At 38.1% G+C, this 27,327-nt stretch overlaps 1 protein-coding gene across 3 annotated transcripts; it reads left to right on the top strand.

Annotated features, from left to right (window-relative positions):
- Positions 1-26,748, top strand: LOC133638759 (transmembrane protein 230-like). 3 transcript variants are annotated; one of them, XR_009823681.1, is made up of 5 exons: positions 1-135; positions 7,200-7,311; positions 7,424-7,546; positions 23,821-24,253; positions 26,195-26,748. XR_009823681.1 is itself a non-coding variant. In XM_062031686.1 (5 exons), exons 1-4 carry the CDS (start codon positions 32-34, stop codon positions 23,959-23,961), a joined length of 480 nt encoding a protein of 159 aa, XP_061887670.1. In that variant the 5' UTR covers positions 1-31; the 3' UTR covers positions 23,962-23,997; positions 24,103-25,365. The 3 variants fall into 3 exon arrangements, 2 of the variants coding, with proteins under 2 accessions (XP_061887670.1, XP_061887669.1); XM_062031686.1 differs by lacking the exon at positions 26,195-26,748 and having other exon boundaries at positions 23,821-23,997; positions 24,103-25,365; XM_062031685.1 differs by lacking the exon at positions 26,195-26,748 and having other exon boundaries at positions 23,821-25,365.
- The last annotated feature ends 579 nt before the right edge of the window (positions 26,749-27,327 follow it).

The following is a 27,327-nucleotide window of genomic DNA, read 5'->3' as shown; positions in this document are numbered from 1 at the left end:
AAATGAGGAAGTAGCCGACAGCATACAGCGGATGTCAACATGGTGCCGTAGAGATGGCGTCGAGCATTTACGGACTTTTACGGCTCTTCTACCTCAGTTGAAGATATACAATCCACGGGCGGAGGGAACTAAGAGGTGAAACTCACTCTGCTCACACATTTGACCATTTACCTCGCTTTACAGGGAGTTAAAAGTCAAGAAGCTAATCTTGCAGCTAATGAAGTTGTTGATGCTAACCGGGTTGAGTCAGCTAGCGCTAACTAACTTGTTGAAATAATAATAATAATAATAATAATATTACTCATACTAACTCGTTTAAAATCAAAGATAGTTTGTGTTAGTGTATACACCACTCATTTTCATTTATGATGATGGAATGAACAAGTATTGATTAACAACTGAAATAAACAACAACTGTTCGTCCATCCATTTTCCTACCGCTTGTCCCTTTTTTGGGGTCGCGGGGGGTGCTGGACACTACCTAGCTTTAATAAACACCTACATCAGGAGTTGTCATCTTGTACCATAGACATCTTATAAGTAGACGCAGCATCGAGCGCTACTGCCTACTGGCGCTGACGAGACGCGGGGCCGCCATCTTGGAGTGGTGATCCGCTCCACTCAGTGCAATTCATTTGGCAGGAGCAATGAACTGTCAGCGCATTTAATTAATCTTACCTCAGTGAATACCACTGATTTTCACACGTTTTTTTGTCACAAGTGTAGCTATGATAAAGGGCACATTTTTTGGCGTGTTTTATTATTCATAGTTTGCTTAACAGTAATAGAATATTCTTATACATACTTGCCAACCCTCCCGATTTTCCCGGGAGACTCCCGAATTTCAGTGCCCCTCCCGAAAATCTCCCGGGGCAACCATTCTCCCGAATCTCTCCCGATTTTCCACCCTGACAACAATATTGGGGGCGTGCCTTAAAGGCACTGCCTTTAGCGTCCTCTACAACCTGTCGTCACGTCCGCTTTTCCTCCATACAAACAGCGTGCCGGCCCAGTCACATAATATATGCGGCTTTAACACACACATAAGTGAATGCAAGGCATACTTGATCAACAGCCATACAGGTCACACTGAGGGTGACCGTGTAAACAACTTTAACAATGTTACAAATATGCGCCACACTGTGAACCCACACCAGACAAGGATGACAAACACTTTTCGGGAGAACATCCGCACCGTAACACAACATAAACACAACAGAACAAATACCCAGAACCCTTTGCAGCACGAACTCTTTCGGGACGCTACACTATAGACCCCCGCGTCACAGCAGCCAATGCTGCGTCTACTTATAAAATGTCTATGATGTATACTGTACCCTCAGTGATGTAGCATTGTGTGAATGTTCCAAAGCATTCACACAATATGCTTTTCTACACCAAAATTCATCTATTTATTAAACTTCTTCAACTTCTTCTTCTTCTTCTCCAGATTTTGGCGCGCTCTACCTTCCACATTTTTCACCCGATTCAAACCGTTCCAACTCCAAACTGTTCAGCCTATTTGGGAATCGCAGGCTTTTCCCTTGACAAATTCCAAAAATTCCCAGATCTCCCAGAATTCCAGCTTTTCCGGGACATTTTTCCCATTCAAAATGAATTGGCCATTTTTTTCAAACTTCCACCATTTCCACCTTTTTCAACCCAATTCCAACCATTCCACCTCCAACATATTACACCATACTGGAAATTTAAACTACCCTTTTCTTAAGTTAAAAAAAATTCCAGTATTTCCCAGAATTCCTGGTTTTCCAAAGCCCTATTTCCACCTTTTTTTCTGCCGACTACTCCTCCCACATTTTTCAACGCTTTTCAACCGTTCCACCGTCGAAACATTCCTCTTAATCAGGACAAAAAAGGAAGTTGTTTTTTGAACTGGAAAAATTCCCAGATTTTAAAAAATTGCAGGAATTGCGTAATTCCATTTCTCAATTCAACAATGTTACTACTTCAACATTTCTCGGCCGATTTGAAAAATTCCAACACCAACCATTTCAACTCATTCAGACCATTCAAGTTTTTTGTTTTTTTTTACCATTTTAAAAAAAATTCCTGCTTTTCCAAAAATTGAAATCAATGGGACATTCTTCAAAGTTCCACAACTCCCACATTTTTCATCTGTTTCAAACTGTTCCAACTTTAAAATATTCAGCCTATTTGGGAACCGCAGGCTTTTCCCTTGACAAATTCCAAAAATTCCCAGATCTCCCAGAATTCCAGCTTTTCCGGGACATTTTTCCCATTCAAAACGAATTGGCCATTTTTTCAAACATCCTCAGTTTTCAACCCGATTCCAACCATTCCACCTCCAACATATTCCACAATCCTGGAAATTTAAACTACCTTTTTCCTAAGTAAAAAAAAATTCCAGTATTTACCGGAATTCTTGGTTTTCCAAAGCCCTATTTCCACCCTTTTTTCTGGCGACTACTCCTCCCACATTTTTCAGCCCATTTCAACCGTTCCACCGTCAAAACATTCCTCTTAATCAGGACAAAAAAGGAAGTTGTTTTTTGAACTGGAAAAATTCCCAGATTTTAAAAAATTCCAGGAATTGCGTAATTACATTTCTCAATTCAACAATGTTACTACTTCAACATTTCTCGGCCGATTTGAAAAATTCCAACACCAACCATTTCAACTCATTCAGACCATTAAAGTTTTTTTCTTAACCATTTTCCATTACAGAAGTTCCCAAATTTTTGGGACATTCCCATTGAAATCAATGGGACATTCTTCAAAGTTCCACAAATCCCACATTTTTCATCTGTTTCAAACTATTCCGACTTCAAAATATTCAGCCTGTTTGGGAATTGTGTGCTCTACTTCAACAATTAGAAAGACATTCCAGGATTTCAGTTCAACGTTAGCATTGGAGCATTCACACGCAATTCCTTCAAGGATAGCCTCATCTAGTTATTTGATGTATTTCTAGCATTGCTCCAGTTTTACACATCAAAAACCACCTAACGTTCAATAATTTTTTTATTAAGCCTTCAGCTCAGTGGTGACCAAGGGTTTATTGTTTGGGAAAACACCGGACCATCTTGGAGGGCATAGTGTTTTTTTCCACACAGAAGTTTATATATCCTGAGATGCACTCAGTCACACTGTCCATGTCCTCTCCACGTGGGCTGCAGAGTACTTCCCAGTCTGTGGTGTCAAAACAGTCCCTCAACTGCTCACATGCCTCCTCCGGCCACTGCATCACACTTCTCCTTTGTGGTGGCGTTTTTTTCACCACAGGGATGTTATGTGGCAGAAAGATGAACAAGGCTGTGATCGGAGCGTCCAAGAGGGGCTAGTGACTGTGTATGCGTCCTTGACATTACCATACAGCAGGGGTGCCCATTATGTCGATCGCAAGCTACCGGTCGATGGCGGAAGGTGTGTCAGTCGATCGCCAGCCAGGCATTAAAAAAAATAGACCTAAAAATTAGCAATCATCAATCTTCAGTAAGACGTCACTTGATTGACATCCCGAGGGTCTTGTGAAGTGACGCTGCCAGATCATTATTAAAAACTCTAAAGGCTTAGTGGCCACATGCACTTTTTAGCTCTTATTTCCAAAATTGTGTACACTACTGAATTGGGGTCTTATGGCCACTTATGTGGACACTTATACTGCCATCTGGTGGTGTCAGAAGAGTATAACATACAATGGAATTTGGGAAAAAAAAGTGTAAAAATAAGAATTAGCATGTCACTAAAAATGAAGTACATGTTTGTGTACTTATGGACTAAGTACATCATATCAAAAGATGATTCTTAGTTTTTATTCTAATTAGCGTCCAATAAGCCCAAATAGCAAAGCGAAATAAATAAAGCATGTAAACAAACAGCTTGGGCCTTAAGAGGTTAAGAAAAAATGACCGACAGGAAGGCGAGAAACACTTTTTATTTCAACAGACTCTCGCGCCGTACCTGCCGTCACAACTCTAAACACCGACTGCACAGTCCCTGTCTTCACAATAAAAGGGTTGCTTCATCCTGCCTGCGCTAACAAAATAAGAGTGTCAGAGAGCTAGTTTGCACAATCTAGCAAGCTACGGAGTTTGCCGCCAATGTATTTCTTGTAAAGTGTGTAAAAAGGAGTATAAAAACTGGACATATAAGATGGCAAAAAGCAACCACTTTCATGTGGTATTGGACAGAAATAACGTCCTCCATTTGAAAATGTGGACGTTATCCTCACTACTGTCTGATTCCAATCAATGCAAGTCATCAGAATCAGGTAATACACCAATTTATATTCTTGTCTTCATGAAAGAAAGGAATCTATATGTGTTAAACATGCTTGTATTATCAATAAACCCCTTTAACTTGTTAAACAAAAATGTCTCCTTCATGAATGTTGGTAAAGTTTGTTTGCAGATTTATTGAAAAAGGTCAAAAACTAAAGCAAAACTTGCAGCGCACTCATTAATTCCTGTTGTGAATTTGTGTCTTATGAATGTGTAAAGGTCAGGCTGTCATTATAGAAAAAGTTTTTGTACATGCACATGAATATATCACATTTTATATCTTGCCATAGAGTTTGTTACAAATTTATCCGCCCCATATTGCATACTATATTGACAACTTGTATCCAAATATTGACTCAAGAAATGGAATCATTGAACTTCACACTATCAGGATTTTGGGGGGCTGATCTCAGATTGAGTTTATACAAACTAAGCCAATCCTGTAAGGGAGTCATTTGTTATTTTTCTATTTTTATTTGGGAGCATCATTGCATGTTAATAAACATTTCTGTACAGAGTGCATTGAAACGTAAATACAACAGATTCTACCAAGAAGTTAATTTCCATATGTGGTCCCTAAACCTGATGTAAGCAGGCAGGATTAAAACACTAAAACTACACAACATTTCTGTTTCAAGCACTTGCACTCAACACATTTCTTCCCAAGTGTTTATTTTGGTCAATTATTGCCACGCCCCAAACGAAGATGAAAGAGTCAAAACTAGGCCTAATTTGTTTTGGTGAAATATTGGAACTGCAATTTCTTAAGTTTTTTGGGAGGTTATTTAAATAATTTCCTTATGATGCTCCCTACATCCCTGGTTTAACAGCTCATGTGGTTGATTCAACAATTTTAGTATATGGCTAGGGATGTAAAGACAAACAGTGTTAATGATAAATCGTGGAAAACCTCCTGGTGTTAGTATTACCGTTTTCAATTAAAGTTATCGTAAAACCGTGATTGATAACCGCACTTCGATTAACTCACGGACCGGTGATACTGCCCATAAGCTAGCGGGGCAAGTGCGCTCATGGCTGGCTGTTTAACTTGAATGCTAACATGAATACAAGATACATTAACATAATTCCCTATTGAGAAACAACATACCCCAATGTAAACTTGCATAAACACGTTGCTGTTTAAGCCATTCAATTGTGTACATTGAATCTACAGGCCGTGCTCTCTTAGAACAGAGTGGTTGATATTTACACAAAAAAATATGACACAGAGGTGTCTACAATAGGAATATAAAACATTGTTGGAGGTTTTGGATGTGTTTTAGAGGGCTTTATAGCCGGAAAAAAATGGAATCCCCATTACCTTCATTGTTAGCCACCTCTTGCTAGTGTTTTTTTATGATTTAGAATGCACGAAAACGAGAAAGACATAGGTGTTCTTGTATCGCATAGGGATTGTGAATGATGGGCCAGCATCCCCCAATAAGTGCAGTTCCCCTTTAATTCGGGTCAAAACACACCCAGAAATGTTGAAATTTCACCATTGATCGTGTATTACTGTTATTCACGTTACGCAAAAAAAACATTGTCTACTAAACGCTAAAAACAAGACAACATTTGAATTATAAACACACTTCTGACATTTTACACTGTTGTTTTATATATAATTCATCTTATCCCTCTACCTATTTATAGCCACTTATATCACACACTTTACCCCGCCATGATATCACACACTTTACCCTGCCAAGTCCAGTGTGCATACATATTATCTTTGTACCACACTCTGCTAGTCAAAGATAAAACAATGGCGAAGCAACTCACATACAGAAACAATAACACTAAAGATTAAATATTTGAATGACATGATCAAAACATATAGCTCGCTAAATAGGACTAATTAATTAATAGCAATTAATGCAATCATTTTACACTCTTACTTATTCCAGATGAATCTGGGCGAGATGTGGGGTTGGCTGCATAATTATGCAAATTATCAGCTGATCCAATCAATGCTAACTTTGCTAGTCCAGTGCGGAAATGTGTCCCGTGAAAAACCGTCCGACCGGAACTTTCTAATAACTAGAGTTCCTTTGGGTGAATAATGTAAACTCACTACACCGGTAGTTTTTAGCGCTTTAATGGCAGATATAAGTAAGAACTTTACACTACTTTACATTAGAAATGGCAACAGCGGAGGATGAATGTCACATAACAAGAAGATAGAGAATAAAAAGAAGCTTATTGACTATGGTGTGTCCACGGACTACAAAGACGGACTCGCGCAATTTTTCAGGATATTTGCAGATCCCAGAAGGTAAGAAAAGTTGCTTTTGCATAATATTGCGAAACAAAACGCCAGATAATGTCTTACCTTATGCACACCATAATAATATTCATATGTTGAAGCACAGTACAATCCATCAAGCGGTGTGGCTTCATAGCTTACCAAAGTCGTACTAAAACATTTTGATAGATTTTTGAGCGCCGTGTGTAATGTTCTATATTTTCAATGGAACATATAAAATGTTGGTGTTGTGCACTTGAGTCATATTGCAGTCTACACGTATCTCTTATGTGTGACTGCCATCGACTGGTCACACTTGTCATTATACCAAATAAAATAGCTTCGAGGTCGGTAAGCAAAACCAGAATTATTCCTTACATAAGGCGCACTGTCGAGTTTTGAGGAAAAAAAAGGGGTTGAAGTGCGCTTTATAGTCCAAAAATAATACAGAAATAATGTGAGTACTCTCAACACTGGTTATCTAGCCGTATAAAACATCTTAAGCACTCAATCTTAATCTTCTTTTTTACGTTATTTATGTTTCACTGTAAAAATTACCTCATATTTACAATTCACAGGTCATCACAAAAAGAAGCGATGGGTTTTATCTCAAGCAGACCAATAACTCTGAACCGCTATGAGTCAGCGCACCCAAGGTTGTTACTCCCCTTCTTTCTCCTCTCTCCTAACAGCTGCTGTGCCACAATGAAAGCGAACAGAGGCAACATGCTGGATGCCGGAGTTTTCAACAAGGTCAAATATTCAAGGCTGGCTGCGGATGACGATGGATACATTGACTTACAGGTACTCGCAGTCAGGATAAGTAGATAATGCCACACAATGGATGGAAAAATGTTCTAGTATGCTACTAGTTGAAAATAACTAGCTGCAGCTCATGTTATGTAATTCTGTACAGTTTAAGAGGAATCCACCAGCTGTCCCATACAAGGCAATCGCACTGGCAGTCTTTCTCTTTTCGGTTGGCTCCTTACTCATCATCTTCGGGGCTCTTCTTCTGTCTGGCACGATTGAGGTTGAGGTGAGTACATGTGAATGCTTGTTTGTCCATGTAGGCTCTGCCATTGACTGGCGACTAATCATGGGTAGACTTAGGGCTGGGCGATATGGCCTTTTATTAATATCTCAATATTTTTAGGCCATGTCACGATTCACGATATATATCTCAATATTTAGCCTCAGCTTTGAATGAACACTTGATGCATATAATCACAGCAGTATGATGATTCTATGTGTCTACATTAAAACATTCTTCTTCATACTGCATTAATATATGCTCATTTTAAACTTTCATGCAGAGAGGGAAATCACAACTAAGTCAATTTAGCAAAAGTGTATTTATTAAACAGTTATTAAGCAGTGGCACAAACATTCATGTCATTTCCAAAACAGAACGTGCAAGTTTGTCAGAGACATTTTAAAACAAGCTATTAGTGCACTTTTGTGCATGATGTCACTAAGATGACATATCAAAACAACACTAAATTAAAGTGCACTTTTTGTACAGAACGCCACTACAATAGTTTAAAACAAATAAAGTGCACTTTTGTGCATGATGTCACACAAGATATTTCAATAAGTGTCAAATAAAAATGAGCTGCATTATAGGAAATCAAATAGTGTATGTCAGGGGTGTCAAACTCAAATACAGAGTGGGCCAAAATTTAAAACTGAACAAAGCCGCGGGCCATGGTTGAACAAATTAACCTTTTAATAGGGACCCAAGCAAGTTTTGCATTGAATATTGAACAAGCAAGGCTTATATAACTTTATAGTGACATGCAAAATCGAGTTTCAAATAATAATAATAATAATTAAAAAATATCAATGGCATATCAAATACAATTTAAATACAAATTTAATGCCTCTTTTCTATTTGTAGCCTTCTGAGCTAAATATCAACATGAACTTTTTCCACAGGCTAATACATTTGAAAATAAAATAACAATGAATAAACCAACCATTCAGGACTTTAAACTGCTCAGTTTGCAACACACTGATCTAATCTGATGTGCCCAAGCCAGATACCTGCCATCTTTTCTTGGATGCTAGTTCATTAATGTCGGGGCTCAGGCTTTCAGCTGAGGCAACCTTCATTATCGAACGAAGGTGTTCATCAGTCATTATTTCTCGTAGTACACCCGGACCACAGTCTTGGGGGCGTGCCTTAAAGGCACTGCTTTTAACGTCCTCTACGAGCTGTCATCACGTCCGCTTTTCATCCATTCTAACAACGTGCCGGCCCAGTCACAAGATATGTGCGGCTTCTGTACGCACACACTGGGCCGCGGGCCAGAGTTTGACACCCATGGTGTATGTCCTTCGCTATGTGGTAGGTTCCTGCGGACGTTATCTCCTTCTGTTGTTGACTATTTTTTTCATACGGTGTTGATCTGGAAATGGTTGCTTGGGCATTTTGTGGGTGTGGCACCGGCCGCGATGTTGACATGCGGAGTTTCAAGCACTCTTCATTCTCTAGCGGGTGACTTTTCAAATGATGCTACAAATTAGCAGTGGTGCAACTTTTTGTAGCAACGCTTTTGCTGCAATACTTGACATATTACGGTTGTCTGTTCAGCATCTTCCCGCTTGAAGCCGAACCACCGCCAGACGATGGACCCCGTGCTGTTTTTCTTGGAATGAATTATTCCTTCATTTGTTACCAGTTTTTTAATTTTCTTATCATTTCTCCACGAAGGTATTAGTTTTAAAATTACCTTTCTTGATTTTAGAGGAGCAACAACATCAAGGCTGGATTTGAGGTTTTGATTAAAATGTTCAACATTAAAATCACAGGGTGCAGGTAAAACTATTGGAGGACAGTTATTATTGTATATTTGTATAATTTGCAGACACTTCAGAAGTTGGATAGTGCTTCATCACAGTTCTCACTGAGGTCATCTGCTGGATAGAAGCTGTGATATTAAATAACACAGTAGTGGTCAGATACAGCGAAGGTGACAACAGAGGACACACTGGTGGACAGATCATAAGTAATGACCAAATCCAGAGTGTGCCCTCTGTTGTGAGTCCGTTGTGTGACGTGTCGGGTAAAATCCATAAAATCTAACCTATTTAAAAATTCCCTCGAAACAGGGATTGTATGTTGAACGAATGATTGATTAAAAACTCAGAAAAATCATTCATAAAAGCAGCACATTTCTTTGGTGGTCTATAAACAGTGACACACAAAACTGGGGGGCTGCTAAAACAATTGCATTCATTGATTGTGCAAACTGGAAAATGATCACTGAAGTTAGCAGTCCACTTGTATCAGTGTTATCGAAATCATTGCTAAATATATTATCAATAAACGTGGCGCAGACACTTGTGATTCTTCTTGGCCTGAAATTTTAGGATATAAACTTATACTACATCGTATCTATGACGTCAACAATATTCTTTTGCTTGTTAGGGTTCAGGAGGTCAATATTGATACCCCCACATATGAATATGATATTTTGCCTCATTTCTATAAAAGTTGTGTTAATCCAATCCTCAAACCTTTCAATACTTGACTTAGGTGTTCAAAATCTACAGCTGACTGACATGTTTTTGTCTTTTTCACAACATATTTCAATCCCTACGCCTTCCAAGATATTATCAATTGCAGAAGACTACTTTTTCACCACTTTCGTCCAGATGTTTATCCCCTGTTTCTGGTGATGAGGTTCAGTTCTTATCCTTTCAGGTCTATATCTATTCCTTTCTCTTATTCCAAGTTTCTGCGATCGCAATTACTTTAAGATGTATTTTAAACTGTCTGTTATTGCTGGATGTTGTTGTAGTTTGGATGCAGACTTCTGCTATTGATGTGAATAATTGATAGTTTGTTGTCGGAGGTTATGTTTGTATTATACTGTTCTGTTGTTTAGTAGTAGTATTTATTGTTGAGAGTAAACGTTTGTGTCGGGATTGATTTCCTTCTCAATGTCCGATTGTTTAATGCTTATTGATTTATTGTCTATTGATTTATTGTTGGCTAAATCTGTCCAGTTCCTCCACGCTTCTTACTACCCACACCTTTGCGTCCTTCGGAGAGCCCTTCAGTTTGATAAATATTTTACAATTTGTTACCCAGGTGTGCTGTATATTCTTAGGTATCTTGCCTTTTTAGCGATGTGTGCATTTATTTTCGTAAGTGGGTCATTTACACGTTTGTTCCTTTCAGTTTGGGTCCTTGTTTGAAAAGTGCAATTTTATTTTTCCTGTTCACAAGCCTCATTATGATGAGAGGTCTGTCGTCTGTCTGTCTGCAGCGGGTGGCATGCCTCGATGTTATCCAGGTCCATCTTTATTCCTTTGCTTTTGGAAGAACGATGCCACCTGTTGCTCCGTCGAGTTGTTTTCTTCCTCGAGGGCCTCCCTACTGTCTGCAGCCACAGCGTGCGCATATTAGCGTGGCTTTAATTCCAGTCCAGATGTGATCACATCATTTATCCGGCATTTTATGTGGTCTACTCTTGTATGTGTCCTTTTCTGTGTTCAGAAAGAGCTGCTTCTGTATGGCGTTATGTTGCTGTCTTAAAGTTGAGGTCACAAAGGCAGATTTTGAGGACAGAAAAATAAGCTTTGCAAGCACAGACGTTATATTTTGAAAATAAATTAAACCCAGAGCAGCCACCTGGAGTAAATGTGTCCAGTCTTCTGCTGGCTGCCTTTTTGACACAAATATAACACCCTGTGTCTGAACTTGCGCGAGCACAGAGCAGAAATCTGAGCGAGTGAAGAAAAAAAAGTTGAATGCGCGGAAGGGTGATGTTGAGAGAGTTGAAGAGAGGGGGACGGGCATCTATCTGACTGCAGACAACACTAATTATTGAGTGTTAATATGGATAATAGCAAACACTTTTATTGTGCACAAAATACATTTATATTCGCTCCCCCAAAAATTGCGTTAGTTTAATTTATTTTCAAAATATAAAGTATGTGCTTGCAAAACGGTGGTCCCTTGTTCCCTGGGCACTGCCCCTGCTGCCTGGGGTTGGGCTCTCTGGGTGGCTGGGGCCCTTCTTTAGCTCCCGCACACACTGTTAGGCATACACACAATTATTCATACATGCATACTAGGGGTGTAACGGTACACAAAAATTTCGGTTCGGTATGTACCTCGGTTTAGAGGTCACGGTTCGGTTCATTTTCGGTACAGTAAGAAAACAACAAAATATACATGTTTGGGTTATTTATTTACCAAATTTGCAAAATCTTCCACCAAAAATATTTTTCTTAGTGGAATATTTGATGTGAAGTAATGGGAACCTTGGATAGGTCAATAATTCATAATAACATTGATTTTGATTCAATATTATGTTTTGAGCAATGACAGTTTGAAAGAAAAAAAACAGCTCTGTTTTATTAGTCAACATTGCAACTTTTTAAAATTACATTTAACCTTTAAGCTATTTTATTTCACTTTTGTTATGTTTTTGTTTATTTTAATAGTATTTTTAGAATGTGCCGTGGGCCTTTAAAACATTAGCTGTGGGCCGCAAATGGCCTCCGGAGCACACTTTTGACACCCCTGCTATAGATAATAAAAAATAAATCTATGGATAAAAAGCAGAGCCTGGCGACGCATGCGCGTTTATCATAACTCTCTCTCTCTCTCTGTCTCTGCCCCTCCCTTACCAATGCTGCTGCGCGCACAATTTGTTTTGTTTTTAACCCCTTCTTAACCCTGGACGTACATTGAAAATACATGCAACCCTAACTCAAAATGCCGGACATTTGAGGCATTTAAGAAACTCCGCCCTGACAGCTCCGCAAAAGAGGACATGTCCGGTGAAAAGAGAACGTATGGTCAGTCTATCCTAGCCTGTTAGCTGCTAGCATGCCGTGTTTTGTGCCTCGGTGTGCATTGTTTACACAACATGCGTTACGCTACTTAATATGTCCGTGTGGAAACTCGTTCGGTACACCTCCGAACCGAACCGGAACCCCCGTACCGAAACGGTTCAATACAAATACACGTACCATTACACCCCTAATGCATACGTACGCGCACATATTGGTGCTTACCCACATACATAAGTACATACACTCCCACATACATACACAAACACAGCACATATATACACACTCACGTTACGTACATCCACACACACACTCTCACTGTACAAACATACATAAACACATACATACACGAGCACATATGCATACATACACTCATGCATATAATAACCTTTCATTAAACATGTATTAGCGTTGTTATCCTAGGGGAAACTGGGTAAAACACTGCACACTGACATAGCTTAACCTATTGTTACTATAACGATCTACAAGGTTAATACGGTTCGCTTCTCTTTCTACCCCTCCATTTATCTGCTTTCTTTTGTAATTCAAGTTATCATTACATATGTGTATTGTTAGCATTTGAAACAATCGTATGGTAATTATTATTCGTTATCAAATGTGCTATATCTATTGGTATATGTATTGCTCTATTTGTAGTGCAATAATGTTCATTGTAATTTCTGTGTTATTTACTTAATTTACTGCTTCTCTGCTATCATTTTTTGTATCATATTTGTACATATCGTACTGTATTTGCTGATGTTGTTGTGGTTTCTCTGTCTTTTCCCCCTCTTGTCTGCACAATTTCCCCCTCTGTCTTCCTTTTTTTTGTTCTTTCTATCCCCTCCTGCAACGGTCCGGCTGCGCCAAACATTGATATAAAATCATATACAAATAAGGCAACAAGAGAAATATTCCACACTTCTATTTTGTAAAGTAAATCTGCACAGCAAATATGGGCATCTCCATCACCAATATGATTTGCCTAAGTGGCTGGAGAGGACAAAAAAAAATATTCTTATTTCCATGTAGTCTCATTGTAATGTTTTATTCTTGTATAATGCGCTACCGGACTCAAAGCAAGATCTTTTTCCGTCAAAGCAAGCAACATTCCTATTTCTTCTTTCCAGAAAAAATATACTGTCGATTTTAAAAACCGCCCCTTAAAAATACTTGCACATGGTTGTACTTCCTGTGTGGAACTGTGGCTAGTAAGACTGCAGTTGGAGTTCAATGGCCAGGTAATTGGTAATTGACTAACCTACCATGGCCCTCTGCCATTGCTTCTTAAAGATTTGGTCTCTAAAAGAGAATTGCTGACCACTGCTTTTTTTATTTTATTTTGTATTTTTTTTAATTGACAGACCATGACAATAGTTGAGCTGGAGTTCACGTATGCTCGGTGCCCTTGTAGGGAGGTCGACTGCATCTCTGAATAGAAACAGCTGAGTGGGATGGCAGATTGGTCCAGTCAAATAATTGTCAATAGCCAAGCTTTGGTCCTCACTAATGTGATTTCTCCTCTTTACGTCACGCATGACATTCCTCTTTGCTCTTTCAGTCAATCAAACGCTGACAACTCCATTTGTGGTACACAACTGCATCTTGGAAGGGTCTTGCATGGCCCCATTTTTTCTTCTTCCACTCGCCTAACAGCAGAAATGTGAAACTATACACAGTGGTACCTCAACTTACATGCTCAATTAGTTCCATGACCAGACCTAAAACATTTGTATCTTAAATCAACGTCATCCATTTTAAAAATCGATTTAATTGGTGCTTGACCCCCTCAAAGCACCCCAATTTTAACACAAAACATGCCTTTTAAAAAGAAAAACTAACTTTTGGTTTAGAAATATTGTATGAGAATCAATACAATATAATGTATTACAAACAACTACAGTAGTTTTATGAAGTATCGTATAATGTACAGCACTGACCTTGGAGAGCGATCATGGTGAAGTTGGTTTATGTTGGATATTCTCCTTCGCATATGCTGTCTGGCAAACTGTGTACAAACAAAACATGAAATGAGGGCTAATACCTTACTGCAGGGGTCACCAACCTTTTTGAAACCAAGAGCTACTTCTTGGGTACTGATTATTGCGAAGGCCTACCAGTTTGATACACACTTAAATAAATTGCCAGAAATAGCCAATTTGCTCAATTTACCTTTAACTCTATGTTATTATTAATAATTAATGACATTTGCACTTAATTAAATGGTTTAAAAGAGGAGAAAACACGAAAAAAATTACAATTAAATTTTGAAACATAGTTTATCTTCAAAAATTCAAAATTCAACCGAAAAAAACAAGAGAAAAACTTAAAAAAATAATTTATGGAACATCATTAGTAATTTTTCATGATTAAGATTAATTTTAGAATTTTGATGACATGTTTTAAATAGGTTAAAATCCAATCTGCACTTTGTTAGAATATATAACAAATTAGACCAAGTTATATTTCTAACAAAGACAAATCATTATTTCTTCTAGATTTTTGCAGAACAAAAATGTTAAAAGAAATTCAAAAGACTTTAAAATAAGATTTAAATTTGATTCTACAGATTTTCTAGATTTGCCATAATAACTTTTTTGAATTTTAATCATAATAAGTTTGAAGAAATATTTCACCAATATTCTTCGTAGAAAATACAGAAGCTAAAATAAAGAATTAAATTAAAATGTATTTATTATTCTTTACAATAAAAAATAATAATTTACTTGAACATTGATTTAAATTGTCAGGAAAGAAGAGGAAGGAATTTAAAAGGTAAAAAGGTATATGTGTTTAAAAATCCTAAAATCATTTTTAAGGTTGTATTTTTTCTCTAAAATTGTCTGTCTGAAAGTTATGAGAAGCAAAGTAAAACAAATAATGAATTTATTTAAACAAGTGAAGACCAAGTCTTTAAAATATTTTCTTGGATTTTCAAATTCTATTTGAGTTTTGTCTCTCTTAGAATTAAAAATGTCGAGCAAAGCGAGACCAGCTTGCTAGTAAATAAATAAAATTTAAAAAATAGAGGCAGCTCACTGGTAAGTGCTGCTATTTGAGCTATTTTTAGAACAGACCAGCGGGCTACTCATCTGGTCCTTGCGGGCTACCTGGTGCCCTCGGGCACCGCGTTGGTGACCCCTGCCTTACAGATACTGTAATATGGTTGTTCATGTATTTCCAGTCAGTACAGGTCGGTATCTTATCGCATTGTGTTGTGCATTACAAACTCAAACGCGTTTCGTGCGTTAACTGCATTCTTAGCTACCTAGAACAAACCGATTTTTACAAGTTACAATGCAAATAAAACCCCCCAAAAACATTTTGTCTTCTTGTCTCTCATAATGTTTGAGAACGATAGGCAAAATTACTCAAAAAAGTGCAGTTCTCCTGCAACTGCCACATATACAGACATTGTATGCTGGAATGAGCGTTCCGTTGGCGTTAAATCTGAGACGGACTATAGCTTTCTTCGCAAATCAGTCCTCATTGATGCAGAACTACTTTGCCTTACTATCTCCGTCGCTGCCCTGACCGAAACCTGGCTGACCAGCGTTGGCTCTGGGGGAAAAAAAACTACACCTTATTCCAGAATGGATTCCCAGACTGTGACGGACCAATGTATGACATCGGTTTTGCAATTCAAATCTCCATTCCATCTCCCTACGCCTCTCCTCACTGCGCCTTCACACACACAGTGGCCCTACACCAGGGGTGTCCAAACTTTTTCCACACACGGGAAAATTAAAGCATGCGGGGGCCAATTAGATATTTTTCCTTTTCAAAACCATAACAAAATATATGGATTTTTTAAATTATTTTTTATTTTTATACCTTTAGGGCTCCGGGGACCATAAAGGGTCTCAATTATTAAAATGTTAAAATTTGTTAAAAAAAAGTTAAATTATTATTTTTTAAATTTATTTAACGCTTACAGTAAATCTCTACAGTATATCAACTTCAGGTTGATATTAAGTTTAAAAAAAAAAAAGCCTTTCCTGTCAAAGACAACTTTGTTTTTTATAATAAAACTGAAATGTGCAGTATTTCCCCCACTGCCAAAAACATTCAGAAAGCAATGTTTGATGTGAAGTAATTAGAGCCTTAAAAAGATCAATAATGCAGGACACCATTGATTTTAATTTGTTATTATTTTTGAGTAATCACAGTGAAAAGATGAATAAAATCCCATTAAATATATTTGTGATCCAAAAGGTGCCCCACTCATAAAGCGATACATTTTTATTAGTTGTTTTTACTTTCAACACTTAAGTTACGAGATCAACTTCAGATATATCTGTCGATTTTACGTTTGAACTACTATTTTGTTTGTTTTATGCTCTTTTGTCAAAGAAAATGTTGATATTTGTATATGGCAACCACACAATATATGCAATATTTTCCACATAAAACATTTTAAAGTGAAATATTTTAAATAATTGGAGCCTTGAATAGGTCAATAATTCATTATAACATTGATTTTTTTTTTGATTTTTTTTTTTTTGAGCAATGGCAAAAAAATAAAAATAAAGATAAGACAAAAGAAAAAAAACAGCCTGCATGGCAGCTTTGTGTCAACATTGCAACTTTTTCTAGTTAGGTTTCACCTCATTCCACATTTTTGTATGTTTTTATTTTATTTTTGCAATAGCATTTCCAGAATGTGTGGCCGCAAATGGCCCCCGGGCCGCACTTTGGACACCCCTGCCCTACACTGACCTCTGCCCTGGATTCAAAGGTAACATTCTACAATCAACTAAGCTCCATTTTTAAAAGGAACCCCTTGTACCCTAAAATTCAAAATCCAAAGCACAAAGTGGAGAGACAACCGGATCTTTTTAAAAAAAAAAGTTTTTTTTAATTTATGAGTTTTTTGTTCATGGTATTTTATCAATGTAATGACCAAAGAAATAATGCACAACTGTCACGAGGGATGTGACGATAAACGGTAATCGCGGTAAATTCCTAACGGTTGTTAGCATCACCATATTAAATTATTAAATAATTATTAATAAATATTACATTTAATTGATGAAAAGGTGTGTTATTGTTTGTGCTATGGTACCATCTTTTGGAGTTGTTCGCTCACTGCAGGTGGTGCGGGTTGATAATGTACTTCCTGTTTTCTGTCGGAAGTACATTCGTTCAGAGCGTTTTTTCTGCTCGAAAGGATTTACCACCCCAAACAATGTTTAAGTTTTACAATCTAACTAAAACAATTCATACTTACCAAAAAGTCCCATGTCTGAAGTCTGTAGGAGTGTTTTCATGCATATTTGTATGCGCTATCTTAATGTAATCATGCTAGCGTCGCAAGCGTTAGCAAATATGCTAACACATGTACAAGTGTCTGTGTTAGTATTATTAACTTACAATGGGACTCTTTTTGTATTGTTTCACATTCGTAAATTCACCAAATGTAATTTTTGAGTCTGTTTAGCTGATTGGAGAGCTAGCTTCCGCAGCTAGTGGGTCCACGACGATGACTTCTGTTTTGTTTGATCAGCCGTTTTACTGCAGTGTTACAGGCATTGTTTAGAAACATTTAAGGTCTATAAATGTTAACATGTAAAGCGACTTTGGGTACTTAGAAAAGCGCTATACAAATCCCAGGTGTTGTAAGGTCTATAAATAAACATTTACAAAGTCTTTTGTACCGGTATACATCTGCTGCTCATAATAAAAAAATATGGTTTTCTTCTAAAATTTGTTGGGAGTGGCTTAAATACCAACGTGCTCTATAGCCAGGAAAATACGGTATTAAAAAAAAAAAAAAATTGTTGATATTTCAGTGTGTGTATAAGTACTTTTTAAGCACATTCAACAATATCGCATGATGACTGTGATAAATTTGGTCATAATAACCGTAAAAATGAACTTTATATCGTTTATTGTGCTGAAAATTTTTATTTCCCCTCAGGGATTAGTAAAGTATTTCTGATTCCGATTGTGAATTTGCCAGAACGTCACCGTCTACAGAACTTTTCAGCCTGCCTGTGCTTGAGTGGGTTCTGCCACGTATTGGAGTCTTCCCCCATAATAAAGTCATTGTCTGTTTGCTGGGTTGATTATAAATAACTTGTCTGTAGGTGTGAGTGATATGGTTTTTTTAAGTACACAAATCAATACCTTTAATTTTAGTAATAATTACCAGGTTCCAAGACATCAAATGAAGCAGTAATTGAAACCCTCCCACACCAGTTAGTCATGCCTTAAAAATAGATGTAATTAAGTTGCCTCGGCGTCTTATTATCCTGCTGCCAATTTTCAACGATATTCCTTTCCAGGCCACCGCTGTTTAATGTATGTTACAATATGACTGTTATTCTGTAGCCTGGTGGATCCGTGGGTGCCCCGCTGTGCCTTCCACTTGCGGAATTCACCACTTTGTGTGGGAGAGAACAGTCTGAACGTATCAAATTTGTAATTATCAGTAGGAGGTTAATGTGAATGTGTTCCAGGCTACAGATTGTATTTGCCTAAAATGAGCTCTTGACATGAAGGCAAGATCCACACTATTTGAGATGTTGATGTGCCAATTAGTGCGCGGTCATTTAAAAACCCTTGAAAAAGACGTTTTAGTTCAAACAATTGAAAATGGAGCTGTAATATAATAGCAATTCTGACATTCTGTATTTCATTTTAATCTGAAGATTTTAAACTGGGCTATGCAGTGTTTGACCTCCTGAACATGTCAACTGAGCATGTTTGGGGGGAAAGGGCCCTCTGGTGGCGAACGGATACCTCAGTTTTAGTGTTTTTGCAAGTAACCTGACAGTTAAGGCGCCTGAAACCAAATCTCAGACAAATAAGACAATCATGTCCTGGGCGCAAACTTGTCATGATCTGTGGTCTAGATCATGTTTTGTTTAGTTATGTTCTGTTAGTTTTGGACTTCTTTAGTTCCGTCTGCGCTTCCTTGTTTGTTTTTGTCACCATCACCTGTCATTTGTTGTTTGGGTCACACCTGTCGTTAATCAGAGACTTCTATTTAAGCCTGTCTTTTCCAGTCACTCGGGGTGGCTTCATTGTTTGCTTCATGCTCCTGTTACGTGAGTACTCCTTGTTTTGAGCCTATGCTAAGTGTTAGCTTTAAGTGCGATCGGCACATGTTTTCCTTCGATTAGTTTTCTGTTTTTGGTGCTGTTTTGACTGTTGAAGAATAAATCAAACGCTACCTTCACGCTGTCGTCCGGAGCCGTCCATTCTGCATCTTGGGAGAACAACCGCGCAGCAAGCGTAAACCTACATGTGACAAAACTATTTTAGCTCTTATTTGACACCGAGAAATGCCGGCCTACCGACTCACATAGCTATACATTGAGACATTTTTATTTTATTTGTATTTTTAGCAGCACTGTGGCACCGGGGGTTAGTGCATGTGCCTCACAATACGAAGGTCTTGAGTACACTGCAAAAAGTCAGTGATCAAAAACAAGAAACAAAATTACAAAAATGAGGGGTATTTTATTTGAACTAAGCAAAATGATCTGCCAATAGAACAAGAAAATTTGGCTTGTCAAGACTTTCCAAAACAAGTAAAATGAGCTAACTTCAATGAACCCAAAAATACCTTAAAATAAGTATATTCTCACTAATAACAACTGCACTTTTCTTGGTAGCAAAAAAAAAAGAAACTTTTGCTCAATATGTTGAAAAATATTCTTAAATGAATTAAATGCTAGTGCCATTATCTTGACATAATGATATGCGCTCGGCATTACATTTCTTGAAACCAGCAAACGTATACAAAAAACTAATTTATTGTTCTTAATGGAAAGGCAACAAGGCAACCGCTTGTTACTCTCGGGGTCTCCTAGCCGCTCAGGCAAATCATATTGTCTAAAAATGCATTTTTCCATCGATAACATGACATCATCGCGCCAAGTGCGTGCTCTTTCAGACAATTAGTGCGCATATATACAGCCTGGCCCCCGGCCAAAACATTTTTAAATTGTAATTTTGAAGAATTTATCTGAATGTGCATGAACTATTTCTGTTCAACATTGTTAGAAATGTCACATGTTAAATGTTTAAATATTAACTGTCAGTTTACTGTTCTGTGCCAACTGTACTACTATATGAGTACGTATGTTCTACTGTTTCATTGAAAATAAAACCGCAAAGTCCATTTGGCTGTCATCTGCTTTAATTATGAGACACAATTGTGTCAAAGTCATGATTTTTTTTTTCCATGCTTGAAATAAGAAATTATTACTTTAAAAAAGTAGTTTTATACTTGTGAGTGTTGATGACACAGCTTTGCAACAGTTGATATTCTAGTTTCAAGCATGTTTTACTCAATATAGGTCATCAAATCTCAGCAACTAGCTGTAATATCTTACTGAGATCATTTAGGACCAAAACCCTTAAAACAAGTAAAACAAGTAAAACACTCTAACATAAAATCTGCTTAGTGAGAAGAATGATCTTATCAGACAGAAAATAAGCAAATATCACCCTTATTTGACATATTTCATCTTACTTAGATTTCAGTTTTTGCAGTGTAGTCCTGAGTTCCAACACCGGGCTCGGGATCTTTCCCCAGGTGCATGTTTTTTGGCCTCCACCTCCAAAAAAAGATGCACCTGGAGAAAGATCCAGAGCCCAGGATTGATTGGCAACACTAAAATTGTGCAAATGTTGTCTGTCTATCTGTGTTGGCCCTGCGATGAGGTGGCGCCTTGTCCAGGGTGTACCCCGCCTTCCGCCCGAATGCAGCTGAGATAGGCTCCAGCTCCCCCCGCGACCCCAAAAGGGACAAGCGGTAGAAAATGGATGGATGGATGGATGTATTTTTACAGTAAACCAGGTGTGCCGTTATGTCCATGGCAGAGGGTGTGTCAGTCGAGGCCTAAAATAGACCTAAAAATGAGCGATCATCAATCTTCACCAAGATGTCACTTTTGTCACTTGATTGACATTCACAGCACCCGAGGGTCTTGTGAGATGACGCTGGCTGCTGCCAGATCATTATTAAGAAAAAATGACAGACAGGAAGGCAACAAACACTTTTTATTTTTCGCGCCATACCTGCTGTTACAACTCCAAAGTTTCACACGCTGATGACATTTATTAAACAAGACGAGAAGCAAAGAATCAAACAGACAGATTTCTATTTGGACTCAATTGAGGAGAGACGCCGGGACACTGTACTCTTGTACAATCTCCAGCACGCTCTGGCGAAAGATTGTACTCCTCCTTCTTTATTCGACTTTCTCCGACCACATGACCACAGCTGCTTCCAGAGGGAAGTGGGTCGTAAACAGCGTTGCCTTTGGTTACAGAACAGTTCAAAAGAAAAGGTCGTAAACACTTCACAGAAAAGGTCGTAAACGAGTTCAAAAAGAGGTTCGTAAAACAGTTCAATAAGACGTTCGTAAAACAGTTGAAAAAGGAGGTTAAAAAAGAAGTCGTCTGGAAATTGGGCAGATCCTGCCTTCTCTCCGCTTTGTAGTCCCTGGGTCAAAACAACATCCTCCTGTGGATTAGCATACATGAAAGAAAACATGAACACCTTCATCTTGCATCCCCCCTACACAGTGGAGTTTTACGAGCCTTCTTGGTAGGTTCCAAAGACAGCTTTGGCTTCTCACTGGGCACTCAAATGTAACACAAAGTTTTTGTGATAACTTAGAAACAATCATTCTAACACACAGTTCCTGTCTTCACAATAAAAGCCTTCTTCATAGTGTGCACAAGCTAGCAAGCTATGGCGTTTTCCGCCAATGTATTTCTTGTAAAGTGTATAAAAAGGAGTATGGAAGCTGGACAAATAAGATGGCAAAAAGCAAGCACTTTCATGTGGTATTGGACAGAAAGGAGGACTTTTTTTTCTCCTCCATTTGAAAATGTGGACGTTATCATCACTACTGTCTGATTCCAATCAATGCAAGTCATCACAATCAGGTAATACACCAACTTATATTCTTGTCTTCATGAAAGAAAGGAATGTTAAACATGCTTGTATTATCATTAAACACATTTCACTTGATAACAAAAACGTCTCTTTCATAAAAATAGATATAAATTATTTATATATATGAATGAGGTAGGTCACCTCGACTTGGTCAGTTAAAAAGTAGCTCGCCTGCAGAAAAAGTGTGGGAAGTAAAGTGTCTTCTATTAGTGTCATGCTTAACTGAAGCAGAAATATACGGACAAACTCATCGTGATAATAACCAGACTAGTGTTGTCCCGATACCAATATTTTGATACCGGTACCAAAATGTATTTTGATACATTTCGCTACTTTTCTAAATAAAGGGGACCACAAAAAATGGCATTATTGTCTTTATTTTAACAACAAATCTTAGGGTACATTAAACATATGTTTATTATTGCAATTTAGTCCTTAAATAAAATAGTGAACACACTAGACAACTTGTCTTTTAGTAGTAAGTAAACAAACAAAGGCTTCTAATTAGTCTGCTGACGTATGCAGTAACATATTATGTCATTTATACACCTATTATTTTGTTAAAATTATGAGGGACAAGCGGTAGAAAATGAATTATTAATCTACTTGTTCATTTACTGTTAGCATCTGCTTACTTTCTCTTTCAACATGTTCTATCTACACTTCTGTTCAAATGTAATAATCACTTATTCTTCTCTTCTTTGATACTTTACATTAGTTTTGGATGATACCACAAATTTGGGTATCAATCCGATACCAAGTAGTTACAGGATCATACATTGGCCATATTTAAATTTCTCATGCGAATGCAGCTGAGATAGGCTCCGGCACCCCCCGCGACCCCAAAAGGGACAAGCGGTAGAAAATGGATGAAGGGGATGTGTCCAGGGACACATTTACTGAGTTTATAAACATAATATGAATTTCAAAAAAGATTTTGTGATGCTAAAAAATGTTGATGTAGTCATAGTAGTATCGACTAGACACGCTCTTGTACTTGGTATCATTACAATGGATGTTAGGTGTAGATCCACCCATGGCGTTTGTTTACATTCAGGTATGGCGTCATTAGCGGTGACGCCGGTGAGCTACGGTGTGTAGTGAAGCATGTTTAGCTATTCCTTGTCCTGCAGTGTAAGAAACATACTTTATTTGTCGCCATGGAGATGAGGATTAGTGATTTAGAAGTAGCTAAAACACTGCAAACTGTGGATGGAGTTTAGCCGCTAGCTAGCTAGCCATGTCTTAAAGCACCTCTTCCTGAGGGCGTTTTAGTGTTATAACTTCACCTTTATCTTTAGTTTTTAAGCCAAAATGCGTCCGTTCTCCCTTTTCTGTCTACACACTGTGTCTGCTTGTAAGTACCCTGTGTGTATGTGTGCTGCCGAACATGCTCCTCTGCTCGTAGAACCAGCAATGTCACGACGTGATGACGACAGGTACTTTTTAATGTCGGTATAGTACCGAATATGATTCATTAGTATCGCGGTGCTATACTAATACCGGTATACCGTACAACCCTAAACCAGACCCTACAGAACTAAACTAAGGAATGTTTTTTGTCCTCCCTTCCTTGATTCCAGCACCGAGACCGCACCATCCCTGTCATCATCATCGGGATTCTGGTGTTTCTTCCTGGATTTTACCATTTGAGAATTGCCTACTACGCCTCCAAGGGATACCGAGGCTACTCCTACGACGACATCCCGGACTTTGGCGACTGAGTGGAGAGACAGCCGTATTTACAGTATATCCCTCAAGTATTGTCCGCTATTGTTTTTGTCCCCCCCCCCCCCCCTCCCAGATTGTAGCATACAAGAATCAAAAGTGTCACACTGGTCAGACACAGCGCTGTTTATCCGCAGGTGCAGGATTTAAAATCATCTGTCTGCTGCGCCCCGTATAGAAGCTTAGGAAACCTTGCTGACAGTGAACCAAAGTGGCACAAATAACGCGGCTTCTTGCCTGCATCCCAGCAGCTACAATGTGTTCTAATCTCAAGAAAGCTGAAAACAGGTTTGTGGACAACAAATCACTGCTGATGCGTTACTATTACATGTATATACTAGGGGTGTAACGATACGTGTATTTGTATTGAACCGTTTCGGTACGGGGGTTCCGGTTCGGTTCGAACGAGTTTCCACGCGGACATATTAAGTAGCGTAACGCACGTTGTGTAAACAATGCACACCGAGGCACAACACATGGCATGCTAGCAGCTAACGGGCTACGATAGACTGACCATACGTCCTCTTTTCACCGGACGTGTCCTCTTTTGCGGAGTTGTCAGGGCGGAGTTTCTTAAATGCCTCAAATGTCCGGCATTTTGAGTTAGGGTTGCGTGTATTTTCAACGTACGTTCAGGGTTAAGAAGGGGTTAAAAACAAAACAAACAGCAGCATTGGTGAGGGAGGGGCAGAGACAGAGAGAGAGAGAGAGTTAAGATAAACGCGCATGCGTCGCCAGGCTCTGCTTTTTATCCATAGATTTATCACATTTAATTTTGTATTATCTATAGCAGGGGTGTCAAAAGTGTGCCCCGGAGGTCATTTGCGGCCCACAGCTAATGCATACTTGCCAACCCTCCCCTTTTTAGCGGGAGAATCCCGGTATTCAGCGCCTCTCCCGACAACCTCCCGGCAGAGATTTTCTCCCGACAAACTCCCGGTATTCAGCCGGAGCTGGAGGCCACGCCCCCTCCAGCTCAATGCGGACCTGAGACTGAGTGGGGACAGCCTGTTCTCACGTCCGCTTTCCCACAATATAAACAGCTTGCCTACCCAATGACGTCATAACATCTAGGGCTTTTAGAGAGCAGAGTGCACAACTGCGCACACAACAAGGAGACGAAGCAGAAGAACGAGGAAATTACAGACATGGCGACGCCGTCGACGAGCAAGATGAAGAAATACGCTTGCAAGTTCCAAAACGAATGGAAACAACAATTTCAGTTCATCCAGGACAGTTTGAAGGGGAAGGTGTATGTTGCCTGTAAATTTTGTAGAACAGACTTCTCCATTGAACACGGTGGCCGAAATGATATACTCATCATGAACGGAGAAGTTAAACAGGACAATACTGCCATCTAATGGATAGCCACCGGAACACTGAAATTCAAGTATTTTTTTTCTATTTCTATGTAAATAAAATAAATGTATATATATATATATATATATATATATGTATATATATATATATATATATATATATATATATATATATATATATATATATATATATATATATATATATATATATATATATATATATATATATATATAGCTAGAATTCACTGAAAGTCAAGTATTTCATACATATATATATAAATATATGAAATACTCGAGTTGGTGAATTCTAGCTGTAAATAACCACGCCCCCCACCCCCACCCCCCACCTCCCGATATTGGAGGTCTCAAAGTTGGCAAGTATGAGCTAATGTTTTAAAGGCCCACGGCGCATTCTAAAAATACTATTAAAATAAACAAAAACATAACAAAAGTGAAATAAAAAAGCTTAAAGGTGAAAGGTAATTTAGAAAAAGTTGCAATGTTGACTAATAAAACAAAGCTGTTTTTTTTTTCTTTCAAACTGTCATTGCTCAAAACATAATATTGAATCAAAATCAATGTTATTATGAATTATTGACCTATCCAAGGTTCCCATTACGTCACATCAAATATTCCACTAAGAAAAATATTTTTGGTGGAAGATTTTGCAAATTTGGTAAATAAATAACCAAAAAAATTTATATTTAGTTGTTTTCTTACTGTACCGAAAATGAACCGAACTGTGACCTCTAAACCGAAATTTTTGTGTACAATTACACCCCTAATATTTAATGTTTAATTTTTTTTAATGGAGCATTTTTTCTCCACTGATACAATTTGAAAGCTTTGTGTCGTCTGTCACTGTCGTTTCATAATGTCCATATTTTGAAATATTTATATCTTTTCGCAGCACTATGCAAAGACTGTTTGATCCAACTGCAGTTGTTCCCAATAATCTACTGGGAACCACTGTCCTTTTCAGTGGACGTTTGTTTTGGGGCTTTTTTTTCTGAGTTACACATTTCAGAAATATATATATCCACTGCAAAGGTTCTTGGGGGCATATAGAGATATATTTACATTTGCAAGTGCCTACAATGCATATTTTAATATATATCTATGCTTGATTAAAGAATTTGGATACATTCATTAGTCCTGTTTTTTGGTCACAGTGTCAAGCGATGACAAGCGGTGTGTCATGGGAGACGCCGGAGGTTTTGGTGAGTTTAAGGATGCAGACGAACAAAGTACCAGCGTGAGGTAAAAGGGGTATTTATTAATAAATTAACAACAAGCGAGAGCAACGAGGAAGTGCTCTGACCAAACTCAACAAAATGCAAATCACTTAAGGGAAAACGTGGAGCAGACGGCATCCACACATACGAGTGTACTTGCGTGTACTGGCTGCTGCGAGCTTATTATTAAGAAAAAATGACCGACAGGAAGGCGAGAAACACTTTTTATTTCAACAGACTCTCGCGCCGTACCTGCCGTCAAAACTCTAAAGTTTCCTGTCTTCACAATAAAAGCGCCGCCTCATCCTGCCTGCGCTAACAAAATAAGAGTATCGGAAAGCTGGCGTGCACAAGCTAGCAAGCTACGGAGTTTTCCGTCAACGTATTTCTTGTAAAGTGTATAAAAAGGAGTATGGAAGCTGGACAAATAAGATGGCAAAAAGCAAGCACTTTCATGTGGTATTGGACAGAAAGGAGGACTTTTTTTCTCCTCCATTTGAAAATGTGGACGTTATCATCACTACTGTCTGATTCCAATCAATGCAAGTCATCAGAATCAGGTAATACACCAACTTATATTCTTGTCTGCATGAAAGAAAGGAATGTTAAACATGCTTGTATTATCATTAAACACCTTTAACTTATTAACAAAAAACGTCTCTTTCATAAATAAATAAATATAAATGATATATATGAATGAGGTAGATTCCCTCCCATCAATTGAAAAGTGTATTAATGTATTACTATTATTATTAATGGCCCCCACATACTTTGTCTTTTCAGTATGCGACCCTTGGTGGCAAAAGTT

Source organism: Entelurus aequoreus, linkage group LG21, assembly GCF_033978785.1.
Source record: "Entelurus aequoreus isolate RoL-2023_Sb linkage group LG21, RoL_Eaeq_v1.1, whole genome shotgun sequence".
In the NCBI taxonomy this organism is placed as follows: Eukaryota; Metazoa; Chordata; class Actinopteri; order Syngnathiformes; family Syngnathidae; genus Entelurus; species Entelurus aequoreus.
Note: the sequence above shows the minus strand (reverse complement) of the source record. Positions and strands in the feature narration are given on the sequence as shown.